Below are 18,542 nucleotides of genomic sequence, written 5' to 3'. Positions count from 1 at the left end.
GCGGCGTCCCGAGGTGCGGGGAAACGCGCCCGGCAGCAACCGGTGGCTGAGAGAAGAAGTCCCGAAGTACATCCGAGGGGATCTTGTAGTGTGCTGCAGAAGCGGGACGTTGGTCTCGGACTGTAGATTTGTTGCAGGCAATTCTGCAGTGCGCTTCGGGTGGCTCTCCCGAGGTGGGAGGACCAATAAGTTCGGTTTTAAAGAGCTCTTCCCTTCTTTCTTCTCACTATGGAAACTTAAGGTGCAAAATGTTCTCCTGTTTGGCTGCTCCGGGCGCTTTGCTGCGCGTGGCTCTCGGGGTCGTGTCCGGCTTTGCTGATCCTAACGGCGTTTTCCTTTCCTGTGCAGGAGCAGGCGCAGGGAACCATGCTCAAAGTCCTCACGTCTTTTAAAAGCAGTGAAATCGAACAAGCGGTGAACTCCTTAGACAGAAATGGTATTGACTTGTTAATGAAGTATATTTATAAAGGATTTGAAAAGCCGACAGAAAATAGCAGTGCAATATTACTCCAGTGGCATGAAAAGGTGAGTGCATGCTCTGGGCTCTCCATTTGCCATCAGTGCTTTCAGGAGAAGCCCCTGGAAGAGAGGTGTGCGATGAGGGCGATCCTCCCCTGAGGAGCAGTGCTTGGTGCTGCCTTCTGTCTTTGGTCTCTTAAGGTTGGGCTTCCGAAGCTTCTGCCAGTACTTCAGAGCTTTCCTCAGCCAGGAGGGGCGGGGTGTGGCAGAGCAGTGTCTGCTGCAGGAAGCGTTGTGCATTCTATCTGTTGGTGGTTTCCCCAAATAAGGAGCAAGAACTGGAAGCGGAGGTGTGATTGTTTGAAAGGTGCCTTTGGCTCATGGGATGCCCAGGGTGGCTCAAGTGTGACATTTTTTCATCAGTGAGGTCCCGTGACAGAGCACGTGTCCAAATTAATCAGGATGTAGTGAACCTGTTTAGTTTGCACAGTAAAGGCTTTGGATGTCTCTGAAGATTCCAGTGGAACCCACAGGGGCACTCTGTGGCATTTCTGTGGAAGGGTCGCAGGAGGGGATGTGCTGTGCTCACAGCTGGCTGCTGGTTGGTTGTTTGCAAAGGTAAGCTTCCTTCTTGTGAGGAGTTAAGACAGAAGTTGTGCAGTGGTGACTACAGGTACTAGCAGCTGTCCCCAGCCTTGCAGAATATTGATGGGCAGGAGGAGGAGAAAATTTTACAGGAAGGAACATGTTTCTGCTTGACATTTTGTGCTGTTCTTCCCACTGGAGACTGTTTTTGGGTCGCCATAGGTTGATGCTCCCAGTATGTAACATTACACAAGACTGCCCTGACTGGAAAGAAGTCAGCGCCCAGAACATGTAGACACATGCAAGCATCTCTTCCCCTTTGTTTTGAAAGGACCGTGACAGGTTTGCAGCGGGCTGGGCGCTGCTTTTCAGCAGCACAGGTAGGACACGCAGCTCAGCAGCACCGCCTGTCCCCTGGAAAGGCCCAGTGCCATCTCTCTGTCTGTCAGGTCTGGCATTGATCTGAGCAGCTGCTTTCCAGTCCTCGCATCCTTTTCCTTGCCTTAGGAAGATGTTTCATTTACATTAAGGATGCAAATGAAACCACACCAAGCCCTTCCTCCTTTCCTCATTCAGGAACAGAAGAGATGAGGCATTCTGCATCATCTGTGACACCGTGTCCTTCACTAGATGCAAGTCAGTTTGTAAGGTTTGGGAGAACGCATTTTAACCTTCACATTTCGTGGGATGTGTTGCCATGTTTTGTTTGCCCTTTGTTTCCTTGCTTCTTACATTTATAGCACGTTTATAGAGTAGTACTGCCTACGTATTGCTAAAACCCAGGTCAAAGAAGGCACTCATCTGTGTAAGTTCAGAGAGGATAGGGGGCATAGAGTTCCCAAAATCATGGCACAGGACAGGAACAGACTGAACGTGACAAAGGAATGAGCGTGCGGACATAGAACTTATTACTGCAGGAAGCTGAAGGTGTAAGCAGTGCAGAAGGCACCTGCACAGATGTGGAGGGGTGGAACAACTTGAGAACTGAATTTCCTGCTCTGGTGGTAGCAATTAGCATAAAAAATTGCTTAGGAGTTAACCAGTACAGTGCACATCTTGTGTGACGGAACGGTCGTACCGGCAGAACCACTGCCAGCCCTGCAGGCTGGTAAGAACAATGAAGGTTTTATCATGGAAACCTGATGCTGTGCAGTGAAGTTGAGTATCTAGAACTATTTGAAATGTGCCTAATGTCTGCATATTCTGGGAAAAAAACTTCTTTGTTTTCCACAAGTAACTGTTCTCAAGTTTTGAGAATAAAAAGAGTGAAGTAGAGCCTGCTATGTGAGAGCCACTGGCTGCGTGTGACTGTGACACTGATCTTGTCTCCTCTCATCCCACAGGCATTAGCAGTAGGTGGCCTAGGTTCCATAGTAAGAGTTCTTACAGCAAGAAAGACTGTTTAAAGACTGTTAATTCAAACCAAGACAACCATCGGTTCTGGACCCAGAAGAAGAAGAAGTAGCTGAAGTGACACTGGTCCATCTTGATTAGAGACTGCAATCTACTGAAATACTTTGGAAACCTCCTCTTGGACTGCTTTTAACCTTAAAGGTGGGAAAAGAGTAAAGGTATTCCTGTATATTCTGACTATCACATACAGGAGCCAAGACATTCTCCTGATTGCTTCTTTTAAGGCAGAGAGAAGGCAAACTCCTGCCTCCTACTACTGAAAGTGAGCAGGTATTTTCAGATGTTGCTTTATCGAAGTGTGGTGATCCAAGATCCTGTCTGTACTGCTTATTTAAGAGGGAGCTATGGTCTTCACAGATGCAAGATTCTGACAGTTTATGAATGGGAGAAGGGTTTATTAGAAAGATGATTTTGTGTATATATGTGTGTATATATAGAGAGAGATATAGTCAGAGGACAGTTGGACTATGGGGTTGGTTTCATTGTAAAGTGCCTGCTGCATCAATAAAGTTCTTGGATCATACAAGTTAAGGCAGTTGTTGATTTCTGGCTTACTCTTAAATATGACACTCAAAATTCAAGCCTGCAATAATAGCATTTCTAAGCTAAGTTCCCACCTCTACATGAGCACTCATTTCCAACTCCTTCCAAACTCTGTCTTCAAACTGAGCTGTGCTGGCTGCTACAGCTGCCTAGCTGAGTGTCCTGGTTATGGCACAGCTGCAAAGGGAGGCTGTAATCCAGCCAGTCTGTATTTAGCACCTGCTAAGAGCACAAGTAGCAGCTGTCCCTAGAGACGATTTCAGGAGGCAGAAGCAGGCTCCCTCATTCCTGGCCTAATTCCCTATGAGAAACAGGCCTTAATTTCACAACTACGCAATCGTAGCACAGGTCAAAGATAAGTTTTGCTTCAATGCTTTAAAACTCTTTCAAATAGCTGTAGCATCCCAGTGGACACAATCAGGACCATAAAGAAAGAGAAAGAAATCAAGATTAGAGTTTTAATCCAAAACATATTGCACCACAAATTCCATAGTGTTTCATAATACAATCCATATTTACAGCATAGAAGGAAAGAAATTTCAACAGCCATAGAAAGGATTGTGTATACCACTGTTTTTATACAAGGGAAAGTGCATTAGCTTTTTTTAATATATATGTACATATATACATACACACACACACCATTCTTGCTCTGATATCTGAAGAAAATTCAACACTTGAGAACTCGTTTATGGTAAGTCGGTGAGCTTTGGGTAAGTATGAGCTTTGGGATGCTAAACTGGTTGTGTTAGTCAGTATATAATCTAGAATTTATGTATCACTGTCTTGCAGGCTGCCTTTACTGCATTTGTTACTGTACAGCAGTAACTGTTCAAGCCAGACACAACTGAAACCAAATCTGTCATTCAGCCTGCAGCAGTGTGACCAGGCAGAATCCTATCCTCTGGCCTCAGGTCACACAGAAGCAGGGCAGGGCAAGGAGACATTCTAAAGAAAGACCCTTCTAAGGCCCAGGAGGGTTATCCTGCCCCTGCTTTGTTCCAATACCAGAAAAACTAACAAATCTACTTTTTGATTGTCTATTTTCATATTAGAGTTGCACTCTTACCATAAACTTCCCTATTCTATACAGTTAAGTGCCACGGATCGAGTCTTAGTATACAAGAGTCCTGCTGATTTTACTGAATGTATTTAAATAGATCCTAGCTCTTAAAAGGAGCGTCACTTGTGCCAAGTGGATCCAGTCCACTCGGGTACAGATCTGCAGCATGTTCACTGCTCTGCTGACCGACCTCAAGTAGAATGCCTCCACCTTTTCACAGCAGCTGCCATGCTGTAACTCTAACACTGTATCTCAACTGCCACCACCACCACGGTCGCTCATGTCTCCTGTCAGCACAGCTCAGTCGGAGCTCTCAACATGACCACATCTCTACTACAGGACAGCTAGATTTTTTTATTTCTATTTTTAATATATTTAATAAAAATCTTTGTTAGTAACACATCTCATTGTAAGAGAATTACCAGAATAGCAGCTTGCTCATCACGTTTCTTATCAATAGATATATATCCAAGTTTTAAGTAAGCCTGATTGCTGCTTCCTATATTCATCTAGATTTTGTGGTGGTGTTAAAACTGAAGGGCAAAACTGCACTTTCAATCTGTGTCAGCTTAGTTCCCTTTTCCTAAAGGCAGAAGAAAGCAAGCTGCCAGAACCAAGACTCATTTGTGAAGAGTTTAATTTTGCCCTCAAAAACAAAAACCTCCTAAGCCGTGGTCTTTTGTCTTGTAGTTAGGACACAGTTAACAGCCCACTGAATGCTCAGAACAGTTTATAAGCAACAGTATCTGAACTACACAAACCACAACAAAAGATACTGGTTATGAAATTTTGTTGCTAGCAGACTTGTTAAGGAAGAAAGCCCAAAGTGCTTAGTACTAATATTATTCACTCTCTTTCAATGTGTATATATATACATATAATCTTTTTTTTCTTTTTTCTTTTTAATTATAAAAAGTATTTTCAGTGTATACTTACAATACCTGGAATTCAGTTTTAAAAATTTAAAATGGTTTACTACCCCTCCTTCCCAGTGCTAACAACCTATGGTACAGACTAACAGATTAGTTTTAAAGGCGACTGAGTGTTAGGTACTGTAATTAAGACCATCTTAAATATTATTTTTCTTTAAGAAAGTAAAATCAGACAACTCTAAAGTTGTGCTCTCAAATTAAATAATCATGATCAACATGCAGCCTTCAAGACTGCAGGCCAGGATATATGCACCTTATGTTACACAGTGATATGAAAAGATGCAGACTATTAGTTATGTCAGTATAACAAGGCAAGGCAAACTTCTTTTTTGGTTAAAGCTCCTGCTCCTGTCCTTTGAAAGTCATTTCAAACTGTCAAAAATTCAGTACAGTATTGCCAACATTTTTTTCCCCACTGCTTTCCACAATGAGACAAGGAAGCTTTACTGTGTCTGGAGTTATTCGACCCTCGCGCTCCCTAACACAAGCTGGAATCACCATCACAACAGGTGCACGTGTTAGAAGCTTGAACTGCCAGCACCCATGTTAGTGAGGTTAATGTTATCCTTTGGTGCCAAGATAACAGGTCTGGTGAGCACAAGGAGCTGACTTCCATTGAGACACCATCGAGACAAAGGTCCCTGATCCCAGCCCACAAGAGGTGTCAGTTTGTAGTGAAGTTTCTCCTTGCACAGCATTACTTTTGTAAACAGTGTCAAAGTTCTTGTACAAAATACTGCAATGACAGTGATTAAGACACACCTGAAATGGTGTGTTCAGTGTTCTTTTCACAGAAAAAAAGGTGGCTAGATGCTGACTGCCCATTTTCAGGATCCCTTAAGACCACAGTGTCCTTGGGCTTGAGATAGAGGGCCGGATACTGCCTTTAGGAGATGGCTTCGACCCAAACCACGACATCTAGGACAGGAAAGCACAATACATATCATGCTAGGTTCACACTTATAAGAAGCTGGAGACTGGAACAAGAATACAGTGTATATGCATCTCCCCATCAAGTGATGGAAGCTATTTATAAAACAGAACCCTGCAGACTTCAGATTGTGAAAATGAAAATAGCTTCACATGATTAAATCTGGAAGGAACAGCTACTTTTCAGCATCTCCCAGCACCTAAGAGCATTCACATCTTTTGCTGCAAGTCCAGTTATAGGCTACAGGTGCAACAGAATCCTTACCTTGTACTCCAAAGTTTCTTTAAGCATATTTTCTTCCTCTTGGGAAAAATTCAGTAAAACAGATACAGCCTTAATAAGATGGAATGCCTGAAAGAAACCACAGTGCTTATGATGCTCCCAGCTCTGTGTTCTGGACTACAGTGCAACACAGTTCTTCTGCAGGCTTAGTCACAGACTTTAGTTACAACTGCAAAGAGCAGAACAGTAAAACCTTTCACTATGCCCTGTTAACAACAGACCAGGACAGCCTGTATCTTTTTTCCTCTGATTGCATTTCCTAACTTTCTTCAGCTTGCATATTTTGGGGAAAGAAAACAAAAGGAACAGAGAAGAAGCCTGGCTCCTACAGCATCCCTGTGGTGGCTGTTTTGTTTTTGTTTGTTTGTTTGGGGGTTTTTTTTGTTTTTTTAAGTTTTAAAAAGTTGTAGCAGCATGTAGACAGATAAGAATCATGCTGTTTTACATACACTATGTACTAACTGCATAGTACCAAGAGTGCAAGTGAGATACATCATGCAGAGCTAGTAAAGGAGACAAACACTCTGGATACTATGGAGCTGCACAATTATTTCCTCATCCTACCTACAATTAAGAAAAGCATATTTTGGCATGACTTCTTTCTACCTGTAACTTCTTCAACACAACTTAGAGAACATAAAGGAGCTCCAAATGCACAAGGAATTATCTCTTATAAGTAATACATCAACAGCATGTGCCTTATGTCCTTTTTGGTTTCTGTTGCTATCTTTCTTAAATATACAGCTACTCTATAATCACATATACTCCACATGCTTTTTAGAATGGTACAGAGGAAATGCCTTACAGCTTCAGGTCTTTAACTTCTAGACATAACTACCTCCTACCTTTCACTTCGTTCTTAATGATCTGTACTCCCAAACGTGCTGCTATTTTGCTTTATTGTGCTGCCTCAGACAATTTCTTTTTAAGTGCAAAAATACTGAGCTGGCATAGAAGTATTCTTACCAGGTACCAGTTTTCAAGGACAAAGAGACTTAGAAGACAAGCATACCAACCCGTCCTTCTAGAATTCTTTACCTCAGACTCCCGGCAGGACATGAATTTTAGTACAACATGTTTAAGGTACTCAAAGTTTATCTCCCTTGAGTCATTTAAATCACAGCTGTTTGTGACAGTCACAGCAGCATTAGGCACTTCAGAATTTGTTTTTTCACGTACTTCAGGTACCTCACTGTCTGGTCTTATTTTCTGAAAGAAAAAGAGGAGAGCATTATAGGTTGTGTCAGTTTGATGCTGGGAGAAAATCTGAATCTGAGATACCTAACACAGAGCATTTGTACCCATAAGATGGGCATCAGTAGGACAAGCTTCTCATCCTTCGGGGATGACAGCAGAGGTGCCCATCTTTACATTTCTCGAGCCTCCAGGAGAGAACCTAGCTGTTGTCAGAGTTACATCTGCATGACCCAAACCAGCAGAATTGGCTCCATGCTAGATACTGACATCTGACCATTCTTCTTTCACCATTAATCTGCTCTGTGCTTCTCAAATGCACAGAACGCAGTTCTCAAGTTCAGAACAAAATAAACAAACAAATAATTAATTAATTTTCAAAAAACCCACAATATTTGTAAACTCTCTTCTAAAATGTTTAAAATATGAGGGCTTTTTCTTGGAGAGGGAAATTATTTTGAGAAGACCTTTTTCCCGTGGCTGACATCACTGCCTGGGAAATTTTAGCTGAATGACAGCTGAATAGCACCCACAGATCTCAGTTATCCAAGATACAGAAACATTTAGATACCAGACACTACAAGTCCATACCTAAAATTCAGTGTTGCAGTATCTGAATAGTAACAGCAACCCAACACACCACCTACTCAGTAAATACTGACCCAGAATTACATATTTCTTTAAATTAAGGGTCACAGATTTGTCTGCAATCACAAGGAAACTGCAAGCATTCCTACTAAATAAACAAACAAACTGTAGCTTGCAATCAAGTCTTTGGAATTTCTACTGTAAGTAACTTTCAGTAAGTTAGCTGGAGAGACTGAGGAACAGAACACTTACCAACTCCTTCTGGAGAGTTTTTTTCAGTTCTGTCATTCTTTGCTGTAGCTGCTTTATCATCTGTAAGCAGAGCAAAGGATGGCATTAATGCAGCATTCAGCATTAGGGCACATATTGACACAGAAGTATCTGAAGAGAAAACATGAAAAATGAATGCAAAGAATCAAGCAATCATTAAACCAACTGACAGCTCCAGAGAAATGATCTGGATGTCTCACAATTGTGGCTGCAAATGTCAGCAGGCGTGTGACAGGACACCGGGCTTCAGTCTGACAGCATGATAGAAATTAATCGAATTCAAACAAAAGGGATCTGCAGGAATCATTCGGTGCTTCTTCTCTCCAAAAGAAGTAAGGAGCAGAAGCAGGATGTGCCACAGAGATTTCTCTACAATTCTTCATTCACTATTGCTACACCCTTTTACAGTCTGGGGTGGGGAAAATGCGTACAGAAAGCTGGATTCAGATTGGATCTCTCACATTTGTAAACCTGTTCAGGCCTTTCTTTCTATGGCTTTGGCACCTATTAGGCTTCCTAACTAAAACAGGTGTTTCTGTTGTTTAGTTTACCTTGTTTTTCTCAACTATTTGCTGTTCCAGCTCCCTGTTATCCTTCTGAAGTTGAATGACATCTGTAGCTGTTACCTCTCCATTCTGTTCTGTCACACGGCTTTCTGGAAGGTGTAAGTGCTCATTCAAGGCTGTTGCCGATTCTTCCAGTTCTGAAACCTACATGAATGAAAACAGGAAATTGCAGAGGTGTGATACTTGCAGCCCATTAACAGTCTTCAGGGAAAAAGCAAGATTTTATTGCTTTTCTATGTTTTTGTTTGGCGTGGTAGTGGGAGGTAGTGGTGGTTTTGGTTCTTTTTTCATTTTGGCTCATTGTTTGTTTGTTTTCCAAACCAGAAAGCAATAGTGACAATCTACTCCACATCTTAGTGGCCTGTTTGGCACTTTTGGGTCTCTGCCTCCTTCGATCCCCTCAAGACATTTTATAAGTGAAATAAAGTAAGGTGGTGTCCTTCACAAATCAGTCACAGCTGTGACAGCAGACAGCTTTCTTACAGAAGATGGGGAACAAAAAATAATGGCATATCACCAAGGCATACCAGAATTGAGATCTCTTGCACACCTACTTATTTTCCTGAAAAGTGCAAAGAGAGTAGTTTCACAATTGGCACTCACGTTTTTCTCATCATTTTCTCTGGCCAATAGGAGCTCCTGTATCTGCAGCTTCAATTCTTCTATTTCCTTCCTTGCTGTTTCTTCTTTCTCCAGTGCTTGGCTATTACTTGCCTCTACGTCAGATCGTAGCTGGTGCATTTGCAGCAATGCAGCTTCATGATCTGAGGATGAAGAAACTTGCTTAGTACCAATCTGCTGAATCAAATGAGATTTTCTCATTATTTTCTATTTGTCTATACATACAGACAAAAGTCACTGTGATGGTAAATCCTGACCTTTTTGCCTTGCTCTGTCACGAAGACATGAAATTTAAGCCACCCAAGCTCACGTGTATTTCTGCAATGGAGCAATCTCTCTCTTCAAAAGTCAGAGTAGTTTTAATACTTGAAAGCTTAATTATCAACTATACCTCTTCTAAAAGAACACAGGCCTCCACCAAAAGCTTGTGTGACTTTTCCTGACTGCACAGGAACACTTGGGGCTGTGAGCACACGTGGCAATGGCACAGACAGCTGCTGACAGCCAGCCAGCCACGGAATGGTGCAACAGGAGGCTACCCTTTGGGTGCCTGTCTAGATAAGGGCAACACAATAGGAACACAGAGGTGTTTGGAACTGAATGAAGATGACTGCACTTCATTTTTTAGAGTAACTGTGGAAACAGCTTACAACTGATTTAAGAATGTAAATTATGTCTTTCAAGCAAGTGCAGTTTTTAAAGTGGTATAAAGTAGTAGTGATCGAACTGGACCAGCTCTTTATTTCCTGTGTTTTGCACTATATGTTCACCAGCAGAAAGTACAGTAAGATTTGTTATTTTCTGATAAAACACTGCAAAACCACGATTAAGAAGGTGGGTTTTGTTGTTGTTTGTTTAGTAAGAAACAGAGACTGATACTGAATGACAGAGGACTTTCAAAATTCAAATAGATTTAGTATGGAAATAAGAGAAATCTAGAATTATTACCATCTACACATAAGTAAGCCCACACCTAGAGACTGTATTCAGTTAAAGCTCTCTGGAATACAGTAGATTTGTTTCATCTAACCTTGACTGAGTTGGTTTAGTTCTTCCTTCTGTTTTAGAAGCATACCAGATTTTTCATCAATTAGCCAGTCTTTTTCCTTTATTAAGGAAGCCAGATGTGAAACCTTTAAAGCAGACAAACAAACAAAATTAAGGACATACACTTAGAAGAGGTCATGGAAAGATTTCAACATATCTCAGATTTTTTTTTGTGGCAAGAAGTGAAGAATTCTTACATGAGTGGAAGGCAGTGGATTGCATCTACAACTAAACAAGGGCTGCCTGAGCTACGTGCACGGCAATACAGGACCTTGAAAAAGTAGCTGATTGAGCATTATTGTTACAGATAGCACAATATGGATGTCTATGATTCAACTCCACAGTCATAGAAGGCATCACCTACACACTGCTGGTCTCATTAGAAAGCACTGAAGTAAACATATTGCCAAAGCTAAAACTTCAGCTTCTGGTAAGTCTGCGCCACAAGCACAGATTGCCTCAAAACCAGCAGGTGGCAGCTGTAAGACAACGACTGTGCAAACCTGCTATTGGAAACAAACTCCTTCCTGTTAGGAAATTTAGGATTCTAGAACTGCTGTGCCTCAGAGGGACAAAGATATGATATAAACACTGAAAGGAACACAACAGAATGGATAGCTCTAGTTAGTAGTTGTGTTTGGTGGTGTGTTTGTTGTCCTTGTTTTTTGTCTGATTGTTTTTATAGAAACCAAGCCACAAACTATGAGTGCCTTGGGATGGCTGACCCACCAGGACTATACATCTTACAAACTAAAGAGGCCTGGAATACCAACCCTCTTCATCCTGAGCAAACGTCTTAATTCACTACCAACTGGTCTTCCTCTCAGTTTATACTCAACTACCAAAACCTGCCATAATCCTTCAGCCCACAAACTTAGTATCTCTAATTTTGCAGCTAGCCGTATTTAACACTTTTGCACTGGATTAACTCACATAAACTGATTAGATTCCTGTGAAAGCATTTATATATACACCTTTACATTTACTGAGGTAACCAAGGCTATCTTCCATACTGAAGATGATTCCATTAATTATCATAATAGTCAAGAACATAAGTCCAAGCCTCATCTGATCTGTGGAGTCTTGGAGTGTTTGTACATATTTTAGACAGCTGGTATTAACCAACCTGCTGTTGCAATTTGTCCTTTTGTTTTTCTGTTTCTTCCAATGTGTTGGCAATTTCAGTATTGACAGTCTCTCTGCTGCTCAATTCTTCCTGCAAACCAAAAGTAATTTAGAAGTTACTTGAGAGAACTACAACCTGAGTTCCACTTAACTATTCCATGTTGGAACTATTCCGTATTCATTACTGCCAACATGATTTAAAAGCCCTTCACGTCTGACAATAAGGGAACGTATTTTTAGACAGACCCAAGCATTCTGCTTCAGGAAAGGATCACACGTTTGTAATACTTCTCAGAAGCATTTCTACTGAGTATGAAAGACAATTTAAAGTACACAGAACCTGAACATAACGTGATTCCAAGTACTAAGAACATAACACACTCTACCAGTAACTGTTTCTCAAATTAGGCTCCATATTTAACCAGTATCACTGACTAATAAAACCCCTACCTTGAGCTTGTTCAGTACAGATTCTTGTTTTTTTAAGGAACTCTCATACTCTTCTCTGCTTCCATTGAGATTTTCATTTTCTTTTTCCAGCTGGCTCTGCAAAATAAAGACTGCTTAAGTACCAAGTACAAGTGTTCCAATGCTCTGCATAAACAAATACATTCAATTCATGTTTCGTTTTTCAAAGTATTAGAACTTCTACTGTAATGCTGGAACTCTTAGTAAGCACATTCAGACAACATGCAAGATCCACTAACTTTGTTAAAATTGTTCTGTGAAGACTTGGGTGCCCCACTCAACAGTTTCTGTACTTACTATCTTGTGCTGAGCAGCTGTTCTATCAAATTCCCAAGCTGTTTGAAGAGCAGCAATTTGAGACTCTAGCTCAGAAGCCTTCTGTTCATAGTGATGTTTCTCACTTAAAACCTGCTGCTGTATTTTCCTTTTTTCACTTTCTAGATCCATTTGCTTATGAGAAAAAGAACACAAAGTTAAAAAACTATATTCTGAAGCTCTAATAACAATTGAATGTATTTGCACATCACATACACTCAAACTTCAGTAACTATTTCTTTGGTAGCAGTGCCAGGAGCTCACATATAAACACTACTCGTGTTTATGCTCAAAAACTGGCTCGCTCTTGGTCACACAAACACAATGCAGTATACTCACCAACTTCTGGATCTTCAGATCCTGCTCACAAGCTTCCTCCTTGCTCGTTTTCAATGCTTCTGTTGCAATCTGTAGTTTCTGTTCCAGTTCTCTATTCTAAAACATAACCGCACATTAACTTCCTTATCCACTGACATCTACACTGCTAGAAAGAAAAACAATGTATAGAACACAGGATGACATAACAGGGGCAGGTAAACATTAAAACTATGAAACTACAGAGTTCAAAGAGAATGTCTACTTGACACGTCCTGCTTTCTTCAAATACTCTTCATCATTTCAGACCTTGCTCAGCAATGGTTCCAATTTAGCTACTTGTTTCTTAGAGTAGGAAACATAAGCACTAAAAGTCTTAACTTCAGAACCTCTGGGCACCTCCCCATCTCTGTAGGCGAAGAGATGACCTGAGCCACTCAATTAAACCTTCCTTTGAAAACTAAGTGGGACACATAGCATCACCTTAGGTCAAAAACACAAATGCAGTGACAGTAAAAGCTACTGGGTGTAAAGAGAATGGAAATAGTTAGGAAGTTGTAGGGGGGAAAAAAAAAAAAAAAGCAACTTACCTGTATTTCTAACTGGTTCACAGCATTAACGTGATGCATTCTGTCTGTTAGTATCTGTTGACTGGTTTCATCTAGTTTCTGCTCAAGAGAAGCTTTCTGAAGATTATATTGGGTTAAGAACAGAGGGTAGGATGGACAAAGAGACAAGATTTTAATTAACATGTTTCTTTGAATTTCATTAATAACAATACTAAACTTGAACAGTTTCTTTTTGATCCAGATAGGAAAACATTGCTCCAAGATGAATCTAAAATAGGAGCATCAGTTCTGGAGAAAGATCAAGTAGTGAAAAGAGCACTAAAGAGAAGCAAATTTCTTCATGCTTTCAGCTGCTTCTTAACAATTCTGAGGCTGAAGTGTTGAATATGCAACATTCTGTTTATACACCTATGTGCAAATCAGCTTCCCACTCCCGTCCCAATGCTTTGGGAATCATGATGACAGAAGATGAATACCAAGAAACAGAGTGAGCTGGTCTCTGTAAGGATTCACCAATAAAATTCTCCAGTTGCTCTGCCTTTTGTGGGCATGTTAAAAAACTCCTCTTTCCCTTCTAAACAAACAGATGCATTGCCTAAACAAACAATGTGGAAAGACCAATGCAGAATCTGTGCAGCATGTACATAAATGGGCCCAGTGCAGCCACCCACACAAGCCTGTGCAGCATAGTGTGTCAGCATACACCAAAGAGACAAAAATGCCTGCATTACATCATCAAATATCCGTTCCACACGTAGTAAGCAATGTATATTCTAAAATAATTCCTTACAACTGCACTTTTTAATGAGTCCATAAATGTAAAATTACCTCCTTGAGCAGTTCTTGTACATGTTCAACCCCTGAAAGATTTCTCTCTAATTTCTTTTCCAAGGAAGACACTTTTTCCTGCAACTGTTCAATAAGTTTACTTCTCTCATCAAATTCAAAAGTCATCTGCAGGAAAAAGAAATCACAGAATCCCTTTTCATTGCCAAGCTCTTATCTAATTCATTCTGGTTTGGCTGGAAAAAGTGCCATTAGTTCTGTTTGAAAAGACAGTATGATGCTAGAACACTTAACAGACACCAAATTTCAAACACAGAACCAGATGCATCTGCAAATTCTTAACCTTTAGCTTGTGTTGTTCATATTCCACCTTCAGAGATTCGTGCTCTACCCGTAGTGTTTCTAGTGTCTTCTCACATCCAGAACCAGCAACTCGAGCCTAAAAAGAGAAATCCCTTGCTCTGAATCTTAAGATCTCACAAACAGTCAATACGTAATCGAACTCCTGCAGACAGGGAGCCCTTTCAATCAAACCCCTTATGTGAAACTTACATTTTGCAAGTCTACAGAAAGGTGCTGAATGACAGTTTGTAGCTCCTGTTCTCTCAACTCCAAAGCAGTGATCTTATTTTCTGCATTCCTCTCAGCTGTCATCAGTTCATCTCTTCACAGGAAAAAAAAAAAAAAAAAAAAGTAACAGTGTTCCAGAAAAATAACATTTGGCAGAATTATCTGCTAGAGGATAAATGGACTAAGCAACATCAACCAGATTTTCTTGTACTAAAACCAGCCTCTGTATTCATTATACATCTTCCAAAGAGCTAGTGTTTAAGTATTCCCCAAAAAAACCAAAAACAACAAAAAACCCCATAAGCTTGCAAAATCCTAAATGAGTATTGCTTTAATTGGCTTGAAAAGATATACAAACTCAGCCTTTACATCCACTCTGGCATACTAGAAGCAATTAGTTAACCAGTTCGTTGCATATACAAACACCTCCCGCCCCAGAAAAATAGATTTGGACAAAAAATACAGGAAGAGATACTCTTCACCAAAACACATCCATACCTCCGTGCCTCCAGCTCCAAGAACTGCTCCTGCAACTCCTGAAGATCTTTCCGTAGGCCTGATGACTCAGTGCTTGCTTCCTGAAGCATCTCCTTAGCATGGATCAGCTCTCGAGTGCGTGCCTCTAGTTCCTGCTCTGCTTTGCTTAGAGACTCTTCCTTTTTCAAAAGCTGAATACCAGAGCATTAGCAAGAAATATGAATTGGTAATACTGATAGTCTTCTCATGTGAACAGTCTCCCTTGTTAAGTGATGAGATGAATTAAGTGAAGTAACTCCTAGAAAAGTCTCTGCTAGAAATACTCAATGCAACCCCATATGTATGTGCCTATGACAGGATTTGGGCATGGAGCCAAGCTGGACACAAGCATTAGGGCTAAAAAAAAATGAATGCAGTACTTCCACTGGGTGTTCTAACAGAAACTTTAGAAAAGAAGTCATGTTTAAAACAATGTTACCATGTGTTTAACTTTGGCCATTTCCTGCTGTTGAAAGCCTTCCAGTTCATCAATTTCATCTCTCTTTTGAAAAAGGTTCAAACTCTGCTCCCTCATTTCTTTTAACTGTGTTTCAAGCATTTTTTTTTCCTGATAACAAACAAAAAAGGAATACAAGAACATCTATAAGTTAATTTGAACTCAGTGGGAGGTCAATTAAATTCTCTGGGAAATAAATCCGTCCTGCATCCACAAGGCTCTGTGACAGTGCTATACATAGAGTCAGAACTTCCTCTAATTCAAACTCCAGTAGGCAATCAATGAGTTTCTGAAGTTTTTCTCTAAAAGTTGTCTTCATTGCCATACTCAACTCACAAGGTAGAGGTAACCTATCTAAAAAATTAACAGCAAACAGCAGCATGATCAACATCCTCATAATAAGAGGTACTTTAAAGTTTACCTTCAAACAGCTACAGCAAGACTGAAATCCTATACTAAGAAAATTCCTGCCTAATAGATTCCTTTCTTTACGAAACAGACGACCAACTAACGAGCTCAGACCAAGTCACCACCTCTTTCTGCATCCCAGCTGTCTCCTCTGTAATTAAGGAAACTACGATTCCACCGTATAAAACCACAGATCTTTGTCTCTGCAACCCACCATTCTTCTGCATTAATGAACATTAACTCCAGAAGTATCTCACGAAGCACCGGCGCTGTTAATAAAGGCAGATCTTCAGCCCTACTCACTGATCAACCAGCAAAGAAAGGGCTGAACAGAGCTGTGCTACAGAAAATATGTGGGGCACTGTTTAAAAATATAAAATGAATCAAAAGCTTAATTACCTTTTCAATGTGACTCAATTTTTCCAACCACTCCTGAACAAGAAAGAAAGAATTAAAATCACAACCCAGCTGCAGACTTTTAAGTATAGCAATTAAGGAAAAAAAGAGAAAAAAAAAAGAAAAAATCCATGCTGATAACAGGAATATTAAGATGAAGAAAAGAATTATGAAAAAAACAATTACCAAAATAAAATTAACAGATAGCATTTTTATATACAAAAGCTATAGAGTAATTTATGTTATCCAAATACATAAATATTATTCAAGTAAAATAAAATAAAAAAAATGACAACAAGGGCAACCACAATGGAATGTTATCAAACATACGTGCAGACTTCATATCAGAAATTTCTGTGGGCTCTTTTAAAAAGGATTAAGATTCAGAACAATTACAAGCAACCTGAATTTAATATCCCTTCCTTTGACTTTGACACACTAAGCCAATGCAGAACAGCTACTTTAATTAATGCACTCAGATCTCCAGAGCCAGACAAAGGCTGACTTGTTAAGCTCCATTACCTGGTCCTTTTTTTCTAAGGCCAAAGCCATTCCTTCAGCCATCTTGGCTCGGTTGGCCTGGTGGGCTTCATTCTGCTCTTGAAACTTCCTCATGGAAGCTACCAACAGAGAAGCACCAAACTGTATTAAAAATCCATATTTTAGAATTGCTTCTGAAATTTCTGTTATTTATACATTTATAGAGCTGCTTCTTCAAGTATTCAGCACCACCTCAGCTCTAGCACTGATACTGTGCCACTTATCACACAACACTGCCTGCACACGAGAGAAGTGTCACAAGTAACAGATGTCTTCTGTTCTTCACTGGACTACAACAAAGCTGTAGGTTTCAACAAATTCCCTACTACACATTAGCCCAAAATTTGCCAAACAGAGCATAATAAGAACTTCACTCAACAACTAGCACATTACTGCTGTTATCACGTCATAAGTAAGGCAGGAGACTCTTCTACCTCTTTGCAACTTGCATGTATACAGTTTGAAAATAAATGTTTAAAAAACTGTATGAAAAAATTGTTTCTTCCTAGGTATATTTAAATCATAGCAACTTTCAACTATAAGAGAGATTAAAAATTAGTACGTACAATCTTGATGCTTTTCTAATGCATTTTCAAGCTTCTCTTTTATCTTCTGCAAGTTTCGGATCTGATCAGCATAATCTTGTGTTACGAAGGAGAAGCACAGACCAGGAATGGACAGACATTGGGGAAGGAAGTCAGGAAAAAAAAAGGGGGGAGGGGAAAAAAAAAACAAAAAACCATGAGTGGAAAACGGCAATGATTTTCTCCACTAGAAAATCATTTCTTCTGAGGAAGACTTGGGTGACTGTAATGATGAAGACAAGCAAGTAGCTCCCCACTGCCCATAGGGTAAACGGGTGGTACAAACAAGAGGGTCTGTCCTAGTGCTCTAGCTACATGAGAAGTTCCACTCCATACAACAGGGATGGGAAGGAGTATCAGAACAGAACCCTTAATGACAGCTCTACAGAACGAGTATCATCTTATAAAGCAAAACAGCCTTGAGACTGTTTAATGCTGAATTCTTTCCTTTTTCTTCATTTCACCTGCGTTACTGTCAACATCAGAAGTCTTAGATCCTAAGAGAAACAAACCATCACATACACAGCATAATACCAAAAAAAGGGGGGGAAAGACTGTTTGAAGCATGGAGGCAGAAATGCTACCTAGATGAAAGTGATCGGGGCTTACTATAAGTTAACTTTCTAAAATGAAACAAACATTTTTCAGAACTCTGAACACTGAAGTTGAAAGGAAACTATCTTCTAAGCAATCAGACTTCATATGTATCGAGACACATACCAGACAGCTTGACTTCCAGTTTTCTTATTTGTTCATTTCTTCTGAACAACTGGGATGAAAGATCCTCTCTAGAGCTGCTTCCATCAGAAGCCTTGACAGAAGAACAACCATGTAACTTACAAAACGCAGTCAAAATAATCCTGTTACGTACTAACTCTATAACGATAAACACTGCCCAGCCTAGGAAGGATGCAGGGGATTCCTCTAAAATAGCTTCTAGCAGAAGCAGTTTCTTCTAACCCATCACTAATATGACAGCACAACAGAATGGCTAAAAAA

General features: G+C 40.3%; 2 protein-coding genes across 4 annotated transcripts in view; one reads left to right on the top strand and one right to left on the bottom strand.

The window, feature by feature from the left end:
* ARPC5L (actin related protein 2/3 complex subunit 5 like) overlaps positions 1 to 2,988 on the top strand; it is a 4,022-nt gene extending 1,034 nt beyond the window's left edge. Inside the window, exons 2-4 of the mRNA XM_010721160.3 lie at positions 14 to 173; positions 242 to 525; positions 2,388 to 2,988. Coding sequence (XP_010719462.1) covers positions 14 to 173; positions 242 to 525; positions 2,388 to 2,450 — 507 coding nt within the window. The 3' untranslated portion in view covers positions 2,451 to 2,988. The remainder of the gene's footprint in view (positions 1 to 13; positions 174 to 241; positions 526 to 2,387) is intronic.
* Positions 2,989 to 3,440: 452 nt separating this feature from the next.
* Positions 3,441 to 18,542, bottom strand: part of GOLGA1 (golgin A1) — a 16,392-nt gene continuing 1,290 nt past the window's right edge. For all 3 annotated transcript variants that reach the window (XM_010721074.3, XM_010721072.3, XM_010721073.3), the window contains 21 exons: positions 18,264 to 18,354; positions 17,526 to 17,600; positions 16,942 to 17,039; positions 16,423 to 16,455; positions 15,598 to 15,726; positions 15,141 to 15,310; positions 14,625 to 14,736; positions 14,416 to 14,511; positions 14,115 to 14,240; positions 13,308 to 13,403; positions 12,742 to 12,837; positions 12,385 to 12,537; positions 12,070 to 12,165; positions 11,621 to 11,710; positions 10,478 to 10,580; positions 9,430 to 9,590; positions 8,812 to 8,970; positions 8,243 to 8,302; positions 7,247 to 7,417; positions 6,191 to 6,277; positions 3,441 to 5,913 (listed from right to left, as the gene is read on the bottom strand). In XM_010721074.3, coding sequence (XP_010719376.1) covers positions 5,833 to 5,913; positions 6,191 to 6,277; positions 7,247 to 7,417; positions 8,243 to 8,302; positions 8,812 to 8,970; positions 9,430 to 9,590; positions 10,478 to 10,580; positions 11,621 to 11,710; positions 12,070 to 12,165; positions 12,385 to 12,537; positions 12,742 to 12,837; positions 13,308 to 13,403; positions 14,115 to 14,240; positions 14,416 to 14,511; positions 14,625 to 14,736; positions 15,141 to 15,310; positions 15,598 to 15,726; positions 16,423 to 16,455; positions 16,942 to 17,039; positions 17,526 to 17,600; positions 18,264 to 18,354 — 2,283 coding nt within the window. In that variant the 3' untranslated portion in view covers positions 3,441 to 5,832. The remainder of the gene's footprint in view (positions 5,914 to 6,190; positions 6,278 to 7,246; positions 7,418 to 8,242; positions 8,303 to 8,811; positions 8,971 to 9,429; positions 9,591 to 10,477; positions 10,581 to 11,620; positions 11,711 to 12,069; positions 12,166 to 12,384; positions 12,538 to 12,741; positions 12,838 to 13,307; positions 13,404 to 14,114; positions 14,241 to 14,415; positions 14,512 to 14,624; positions 14,737 to 15,140; positions 15,311 to 15,597; positions 15,727 to 16,422; positions 16,456 to 16,941; positions 17,040 to 17,525; positions 17,601 to 18,263; positions 18,355 to 18,542) is intronic.

This window comes from Meleagris gallopavo, chromosome 19, assembly GCF_000146605.3.
Source record: "Meleagris gallopavo isolate NT-WF06-2002-E0010 breed Aviagen turkey brand Nicholas breeding stock chromosome 19, Turkey_5.1, whole genome shotgun sequence".
Lineage (NCBI taxonomy): Eukaryota > Metazoa > Chordata > Aves > Galliformes > Phasianidae > Meleagris > Meleagris gallopavo.
Note: the sequence above shows the minus strand (reverse complement) of the source record. Positions and strands in the feature narration are given on the sequence as shown.